General features: G+C 29.1%; 1 protein-coding gene across 2 annotated transcripts in view; it reads right to left on the bottom strand.

Moving 5' to 3' along the window:
* Positions 1–6,133: 6,133 nt before the first annotated feature.
* The window catches only part of LOC100816566 (cytokinin dehydrogenase 7), a 7,526-nt gene continuing 3,598 nt past the window's right edge, over positions 6,134–10,061 (bottom strand). The window contains exon 4 of one of the 2 annotated variants that reach the window (XM_014769791.3): positions 6,134–6,694. In XM_014769791.3, the coding sequence (XP_014625277.1) occupies positions 6,367–6,694 (328 nt within the window). In that variant the 3' untranslated portion in view covers positions 6,134–6,366. Of the gene's footprint in view, positions 6,695–7,845; positions 8,973–10,061 lie in introns of those variants that run through there. The other variant, XM_041011476.1, reaches the window with a different exon arrangement.

Raw genomic sequence — 10,061 nt, 5'->3', positions numbered from 1 at the left:
TTACGACAATAACAGAGTGACAAAAAAAATTACTCAATGAATAAATGAATTGAAATGAACAAATAGTTTAATTGAGTTAAAAGGAAACTTTAATATATAAATATTAAATTCATTTTTTTTCTAACCAACGTTCAGATTAATCGGGTGAAATTTATATTTAAGAGTAAAATAAAAGGGTATATAGTAAGAAATCCATCTTTTAAATATATGAAATCCATCAAATCTATATTTTATTTGCCTTAAACCAATACTTCGAAATATATATATCCTATTTGTTATTGAATTTTTAAGGTTCATATAGCTTCGTGCTGATCAAGTTGGGTATATACAGGATTGACAATTCTTTCTGCCTCAAGAACCAAACAGTGACCACTTAGAAATTCTTCCATTATAAGGAGGAGACATATATAGCCATTGTGGAGCGGATGACTAATCACAATTCACCTCTCATCCTTATCCTTGAAAGAAAAAGCAGCTCTTGATAGGTCTAATTTTGTTCCACTCCTTCAAAGGTTGATAAAGAAATTTTGGCACTCATAGTGACACCATCATCGTGATCTCTAATAATTAGAGCCAGGAGGTCACATTAAAGTAAGAGATATATCGAGAAAACAAGTTTGTATATTAAAATATCTCTATTTTGCTCAACAGACTTTCTTCCTCATTTGAAAATTGTAATTGTTTCAGACTGTTGTTGATTTATACTCAAGCCTTTATAAGGCTGTTGTAATATATATATATATATATATATATATATATATATATATATATATATATATATATATATATATATATATATATCGCCTATATATATCGCCTCTTTTCATCACACAATTCCCTAGCTGAAAAGTTTATTAATTCATGGCTTTAAGCCCTAAAACACTATAAATTGAGTGGCAAACTGAAGACTACGTCTAGATTTTCACCGTTGGAATTGGATCATGCGTGACATTCTACATGTTGGGATAGAACTCAGGATTCCAATTCTTTAACTCGATCTCCTAAATTAGGGCAAGCATTATAATTAAAGAATTAATCAAAACCCCTTTATCATATCCATGGAATGGATATACCTTCATCTTTGCAATGTTCTTAGAATCGAATTGGTCATGGTAAAAATACTGGTTCAAGGGTCAATGATTCAACTAAAATCAAAATGATTTTGATAATTTTTTTTAATATTTTAATACAATATCCTAATAATATTGAAAAAATAACACAATATGTATAAATTGATAATAATAAAAGTAAATTTTACTTAAAAGTGTTATAAGTTATAATATTTTTTTAAAAAATCAAAACGAGGTTGTTTTAATTTTTTTTTTAAATAATTTTAAGTGAAATTGATTAAATTAGTTAATCCATCAGGTTTATTGATTTTCAACCGGTTCAACAGTTTTTGAACCGATTTAAGGATACACCAGTTTTTAACAAGTATTAAACTAAACACGTGATCGATTCTCGTGGAACAAGTCCAGGTTCCAAAATAGTGATCTTTAACACCTTGAATTAGAAGAAAATATAATGAACCTTTGAGACTCTTACTGCTAGAGTATCACATGAAATAAAACTATCTAATTTAATATCATGTTTATGATAATTTATTTAATAATTTCTATCTTTATTTTTTTTATGTGTCTTTTAAGATTGTTATGTATAAATTAAGAAATGTAATAATTTTTCTTGATTCTAGTAAAATAATTGAGTTTTCCTATCTTACCGACTTCGTTTTCTTTTCACTCACTGTATGTGTAAATTAATTAAAAACTAAAAGAAGTAAGGATATATTAATTGATAAAAGAATCTTGAATTTTATAAATGACAGGTAATAAGAAAAAATTCTTCAAAATTCTTACAATTAAAAAGGAAAAAAATATCTATTATTATTAATACGAAAAGACTCAAAAATCAAAGCAAGATAAAGCAATTTATCAATCAAAGGATGAACATCTAATTATCTACTTTCATCAATATTTGACATTTTATTCTCCAATAACCAAGCTAGGGAGATAGTATTACATGTCCCTTCTTTCTATGCTTCTAGTTATGGAAGTAAAATAAAATTGAAGAAAAAAAGATATTGATTTGACTTGGCCACCTTAAAGGAGGTTTGGTTAGTTGTGATCCAAGCTAGTTCACAAGCCTAATATAAATGCTATAATTATTAAATTTCTCTTTTCTTATGTTTATCTAAATTCTATTATTTTTTATTTTAAGAAATAATAAATTTTAAATATTTTAATATATATATTTTTAAAACAATTTAACTAAAGTCATTATTTAAAACTAATGTTTTTATACTATAATTAATTATTAAATAAATAAATATGATATTGATCTAAATAAAAGGACTAATTCAAATGGTAATAATATAAAGTTTTTAATTGGACTAATATATTTGAATAAATATAATAACTAATGTTACTGTGTTATTATCTTAAAATTCAAATTTTTGATTTTTTAGTTTTACAAAAGTATATTATTTTTAAAATATTATTGTTATAAATTATACTATTATATTCAAATTTAAATTATATTAAAAATTATTTTAATACTTTGAAATTAATTTAATATGCTAAAAATATAATAAATACTTTTAATTTTTAAAGTTAAATAATTATATATAAAAAAGTTATCCAACACATTTCCAGAAATTAAAATCTTAGTGGGAGTATATATCCCATTCCCCAACGCCACTAAATACCTCACCTTTAAGAGTCACAATTCACAACGCATAAGTTTGCACATCTCCTGTGCTTGGAATTTGGAGCGTGTTTTTCAACGTCAAACTAGTAATTTAGGTGGCAAAGAATTTACTTACAGTATTTTTTAATAAAGTTAGAGTTTTTTTCCCCTTATAAAAAGTTAGAGTCTTTTGAATGAAAAATAAATTTAAAAGTATTTTTAGTACTAGTAAAATAAATAGACCCAGTGACTAAATTAAAATAATTAGTGACTTTTAGAAATTAAAAGTTTAGACAAAAGAAAAATGAGTGCAATATGAGAATCCGGGCACGAACAATAGTGTTGAACATTACGCATTTGTCTCCTTTGGATGTATATAGATCGAATGACAGATAAACAATCGCAAGAGTTTATGAATTCAGCAAGATAATATCACTAGGATAGTGATTATTCTCTGTTTCTTGGAAGTGACATTTTGTTGTAAGTGACATTGGCTTCCCAATTCCCATTCATTTCATGTATCCCGGACTTGGTTCCTCTCATGATTCTGAGTGCGTAATTAATTATTATTTTTCTCAAATAAAAAAGAAGATTTTTATTATTCTTTCATATAAATTTTGTAATTCATTTTTTTTATCACCTCTACTCTTATTTTATAGATTATAATACATGATTTAGAAAGTGACCGCCACATTTCTGAATATTTACTTTCTTCTCTCTATCTCTATAGGAGGAGGAGTATTTCATACACTATATCATAGCTAGCTAGTTAACTAATTTCTGTTTCAATCATCTCAAATTATTATATTTTTTTTATCTTTATTCGTCTATTTAACTTTTTTAATTGACTATCTCTTTTAATTTATCTTCTTTTATCTATATTTTTTTATTAAACTTCAAACAACAAAATTTGTGATTCAATTAGTGCGGAGTTGTTTCATCTTAACTAATAATCTCAAGTTTAAGTTTTAGATATGCAACTCTATTAAATACTCGAAGGAATAACATTGTCACCCAAAATGATCTTATCAAGTTTGAACATGATTGCTTTCACTAACTATATGAATTAATTGATGTGAAATTATTTCAACTTAATGATTTTAAGTTTAAATTTTTGATATGTAATTGTATTAAATACTTGAAGAAAGAGCATTATTATTTATAGTGATCATACAACTCAAGTAGGATTATTGTCAATGAAAAATACTTGTGATCTATAAAAAAAAGAATTTCAATAGTTTATTTAAAAGAAATTATGAATACTTACAATTAATATTGTATCATCATTTAAATTACACAAAACAAAACGTATATTTTATTATGTGCACCATTTATTTATTTTATCCCCTCTCATCTTGTCTCTCTCTCAATAACAAAAAAGTAATTATAAAACAAGTCATATTAACATGATTAACGAATTAATCAAGTGTAAAACAACTTAAGTTTTAAGTTTAAACTTTAGGCTTATTAAAATTTATTATTGGATTTTTTAAGAAAAAAAATTACACATATTAACAAAAGGATCACATTTTTTGTTGGATCGACCATATATAATAATAGAATTTCTTTAAAAGAAAATTATTTACTAATATAAGAGTGCTTTAACTTATACACCTATTAAATTCCCATCTCTTATCAAACTATACAAAGCAATGAAGCATAAAGGCTGATTTAAAAAAAGCAAACATGGGTGAGTGAGTAGTAAACTAGGTAGAAGTGGAAGAAGGTGCAAGTAACTTCCTTGTAAGTAAGTATTACACGCGCATGACTTACGCGTCCGTGCTGTGTTATACACAAAGGAAAATAAACACGTCCGTGCATGACACGTTTACCATAGAACGTAGATGCTACTTTTGCATGAGTCTAATCGCGTAACGTTTTGTGATTGGGTGGTGCTTCTTACAAGAAATCATGATCTTATTATTGCCTTCTAAAGCTACGTAGGGGACCCCGAGTATTTTTCTACTTTAATTTTCTCTACTTTTAATAAGAGTAAAAGGAGAAAAATTACAGACCGAGAGAAAAAGAACAAGGCGAAAGCAAACAAAACTTACCAAAAGAAAAGAAAGAAAGAAAGAAAGAAAAGAATATAGTATATATCAAAGTGGAGAATCGAGAAACCATGTAGATTTTGTTTGATTTTCGCGTCAAACAACAAACAAAGCCCGAGGAGTTGTGGAAACCAGTTCAAAGGGGGGGGCGAAGAAAAGAAAAGCTTGAGATTTTAGCTTGTTTTATTGGATTAGACTTGAACTTTTTACTTGAAAAAAGCTACGAAAGGGAATAAAGAATCTGATATACCTAACTCCAAACCCCAAGTGGCTTCATCACTTTCAGATTTATAATATGTGTGTTTTACTTTTTCCAGTTTTCGAGTTAATTTTTGAATTGGACCATAAAAAAAAAAATTGAAAAGAGGAACTGCTAACCACGATTGAGCTAGCTAGGGACGAAACAAACTTGAACTGAAACATCAAGGCCAGTTAATAATGTCTCAGATAAGACACATATACATGATGTAGTGCGCGGTTCTAATTGATGATTGGCACGTAGGTTCTCAAAGATTAAAAATCCCAAGAGACAAAGGGAAAAGGACTGGTTGACAAGCTCTAGCTAGTTTACTTTGATGGGATGAAATTAAATGCCCCCAAACATTTTTTTTTCTTAACTTCCATTTCATCGGAAAAAAATAAATTCTAACTAGTTTGAACTTTGATTTAAAAATTAATAAAATATTAAGAATTTTTTCTACCAAAATCAAAGTCGGTTCCTAATTTACTTTGAAGGGATAAAATTAAATGCCCCAAACATATATATATATATACGTGTCACACATCACCAAACCTAGGTTTTGAACGACTCTGATCTTGCCCATTCCCATTTGTAGGGCTTTATTTATATTTATATTAGAAATAGTAATATGTTTGTGATTCGTCAAATCCTTAATTGAGAATCATTATTGATTGGAGTGAAATTGAATTTAAATTCTTTAAATGATAAATTTTAAGTTTAAGTTATTGTAAATAAAAAAATATAAAGAGAAAAGAGTTGGATTGGTGAGATTATATGACAAAATTAGTTGTTGACAAAGTAAATTAATAATTCGGACCTATAATATGATATTAAGAAATGAATAAAATCCTTAATTGAAGCGAAAAGAATCAAGATTCATATTATTTTGACTCCGAAAGTATTTATTTGGTTTGTGTCCGTGACTCATCTAGTCCTTAATTAACTGTTAACATCATATTGAACGTTCAAGTAACTTTAAATTCAATCTCTTAATTAAGATGTTAAGTTTGAGTATTATAGATAAAAAAATATGATTAAAAGAAAAATTTTATTAAAAATAATTATTAAAATTATTTTGACAAAGATTAATCATATAAGTAAAAGTCTGATAATTCACACCTATAAACATAGCAATAGAAGAAGAAGAAATCTTTAATTCACAGTACAAAAGATCAAGATTGATATTAATTTCACCCCCAAAATATTCATTTACAATATGGCTACAACGGTGTGGTAAATGGTTGGAGCGATTGGGGACAGAAACAAAAGGAAAGGGGGGAGTCAAGAGAAAGAGAGAAAAAAAAATGAAATCAAGACAAAATGGTCACAGTGGGTTGAGAAAAAGAAAAAGAAAAAAAAAGCAATATATTAATCTAAAATAATTAATATTTAAGTGATAGACAAGGGTTGAGGGATTCGGGAAAAAATTTTCTGTCCAGGTGCAAGAATAGCCAAGGGATCAAAATTGGCCTTTCTCTCGACGAATCTGGACCACTTATCTCCATAGTGTCGCATCCAGTTCTCCTTTGACTGGTAGTGAGGGAGATACAACTTGAAATCGAAGCCTCTGTTGTAGCACAACTGAATAATCTCATGGTTTTGTTCCACCAATAGTTCTGTAGGTGGTCCCTTTGGGGGTGGTGGAATAAATCGGAGCAAGGCTATAATGTAGAAAATGTTGCTGTCCGGCACCACTACCGAGTGTCGACTATCCCACCTGATTAACAAAAAAGTCGAAACACAATTAATAAATTGGGCTGCTCCTTAATTAATTATCACTACATTACTAAAATCACTTCATCTTAAAATCAATTAAGAATTTCTATTTTGTCTCTATTTTTAATTTTTCCACCAATATTTTCTTTCGAACATAATTCTATTTGAGACAATTTCGATTTTTGTTTGAGGCAGACACAATTGATCACTAAACGCGGACATCTCTTCTTTAGTAGGGATTCGGACACTGATACGTCAGATTGTAAGAAACTAATCCGTTTTGCTAGACTCAAGTAAGGATTTTTTTTTTTTTCATTTTTCAATGATATATATGTAATCTATGTGAAGGATATATAATTTCATTTGCAATTAATGCATGAGGGTCAATTCAAATGCGCATGACTTGAACCAGTTACAGATTGGGGAAGGTGGGGTGGAGGGACCCTTAAAAAGAACCAAATTCTAATCCCCAGAAAAGGAGCACCACAATCAATATCCCTCCCTCCCTCTCCCTGTGTATGTGGAACCAGAAGGGCAATGATTTTGTTTTGTCTGTCAGAAATCAAATCTCGTTTCTAGAGTCCATACAATACAAAAAGACCGGTGTCGCTGTAATCCGGTTGGCGAATAAACATCCTTGTCCATTCTAATTGGCAACACTGACCATGAAAGATACGTTGTTGGGCATGGAATTAATGGGGGAAATTCCAGTTCTCTCAGATCCACTCAGAATTCTTCCCCCCACTTTTGTGATGACTTTACAAACTAACCATACTTGCTTTATCAACACTACGAATTAAAGGAAATAGTTATCAACACTACGAATTAAAGGAAATAGTTTCATGTAGAGAGTAGCCAAAATTCGCACTTGCTACTTGCTATAAATGTTATGTTAGACCCATATTACTCCACTATGTTATACCCCTTAAAATTATATCACATAATTTTAAAGTGAAACTTATTTTTATCTCAAAATTATAATTTGCTGTAGAATTATAAAAGAGATATTTTTATCATTTTTGGGACAAAATATTATATTTATATTAACATAATAAATAACTTTATTATTTTGTATTATATTATTATTTTTAATAATATATATACTTGTATTAAAAACTACATACGTAAATGTAACTTTTATCAATAGTATTAGTTCATCATGTAAAAAATAGTTTATATTTAAACAAAAAATCAAGTCATCGTAAAAAGAGCAAATAGTGTATGAATTGACTGTGTAAAGAGATTTTATAATACTACTATCTAATTACAAAATATTATATATATCAAGTCTCTGTCAGTGAAGATTTTCAATCAAAGACAAAAAAAATTACAAAATTAAATTCATCAATTTTAACTCCCACACCACTCCCCTTTAGGACGGTGTCCCAATGCAAAGGAACAAGTTCAAGTTAAGTCAAGCGCCAACCGCGGGCAGGGAGTGAATAGGGAATAGAAAATAACAGGAGAAAAGTATATTATTGACGGTCAAATATCTAATAGACACCTAAAAAAAGAGAGAGAAAATATAAATATAATAAATAGTCGGCTTAATTAAATTAATATATGTTAATTTTAAAAAATTACATAACATTTATTTTTTTTAGATACCTGAAATTTTTTTGTTTTATTTTAGTACCTGTCATTAGACTGCATCAGTTAAGTAATGACGTAACTGACAAAGTGTCACGTCATCACGCATAATCACTTATCACGTTAGCATTATTTTTCACATAATTTTTTTCATTTTTTAAATATTTTAAAAAAGAAATTTATGTCATATGAGTTTATTCTAGCAACGATTAGGGCTTCGTTGAAGCTCATCATTTCCCTTTCTTTCTTCCTGACTCTTTTTGTGTGCTACTATTGTTGTATGCTACTATGCATTCTTAGCCACAATATTGTGAATCCATTTGTTTCTATGTGAAAACCTCTGAAAAATTAATTGTATTTAACAGTCCACTCCTTTCTCTATTCTTTTGGTCCTTTGATATTTTTCATCATCACCATCGTCGTATGTATGGAATCAAACTTGGTAATAGCGATTCTCTTGCAACTATATTTATTGTGAATAAATCGGTTTGTTCGTTTGCTCGCCTTAGTGGCAGTAATAATTGCAGTGAGGTCCACGGTACAAAAACCTAGGGCTTCCATCAAACTACGTGTAGCAAGAAGCTTTTGCCGGAGGCAATCGGTTGTGGCGACCAATGCAGTAGTATGTTGCGTCCAACAACGAATCGGTGGAGGAAATGGAACAGTCGACAATAAGGACTTTGGTGTGGCTGCCAACGTAACAAAGTTCGCCGTCAGTGGTGCGAGGGAGAATCTTGCCGTAGTAGCTACAAAGGAACTTGATAGTTTGACCGTTCTCACTACTCAATAAGTTAATTGTGTTGAAGGAAAATAAGGTTGGAATTGAAAGATTCTAGAAAGAGAGAGAATTGAGGAAGAAACTCTACAAGGGAGAATCTCTCTTCCCCCTCTTCCTCAACCATTCACCACCACTCCTAAAATCAGCTCTTGTGAGGTGAATAACAACAAAAAATGCAACAATGAAGGGGAAAAATGATCTGAAAATATGATAAGTGATTATACGTGATGACGTGACATTCCGTCAGTCGCGTTATTACTTAAATTTTTTTCAAGTATCTGAAAAAAAAAATGTTAGATAATTTTTTTAAAATGATTTATATTTGTTATGAAAAATTTAATTAAGCTTAAATAATATGATAAAAGAAAATAATGTGTTTAAAATATTAAAATATCATCACTCAAGAATAGGGATCAAGCTGCCGTACGGACACCCCAGAGTAAGAGGGTATCACTGCAGCGTGATGAAACAGCTGAGCTGAGGTTACCTTACGACCAAAAGATGGGGATGGCACCGGGTCCCACTTTGGCTTGACCTTTTTTGTGGAATATATATATTAGACCCACCCTCAAGATCTTAACCACCCCCCATTGGTGATCCAGATGGCACAGTAAGCACATAATCCAATAAATTATTAGGAAAATTTGGAACATGAACTATCTATAGTCTTATTTAATCCTTATATAACATGATATTCATAATAAATAATAATTAATCACGAGTCTGTATAGATTAATTAAAATCACAATGGTCTTGAACTAACTTATCATTGGTTTGAACCAATCTTAATTTCATTTTCTTAAATTAAATTTTAAATTTCATTCTTATAAATAAAAAAAATAATATCATATTAAAAATAATTAACCAAATTTTATAACAAAATATAATCATCAATAAAACTAATAGATAGTTTGATGACCCAAAAATAGAGTGTAAAAAATTCTCACATAATACACACATAGTGGTGAAAGCGTGCAAAGAAGAGGCAAACAAATTAAGG

This window comes from Glycine max, chromosome 17 (assembly GCF_000004515.6).
Source record: "Glycine max cultivar Williams 82 chromosome 17, Glycine_max_v4.0, whole genome shotgun sequence".
NCBI classification, from domain to species: domain Eukaryota; kingdom Viridiplantae; phylum Streptophyta; class Magnoliopsida; order Fabales; family Fabaceae; genus Glycine; species Glycine max.
Note: the sequence above shows the minus strand (reverse complement) of the source record. Positions and strands in the feature narration are given on the sequence as shown.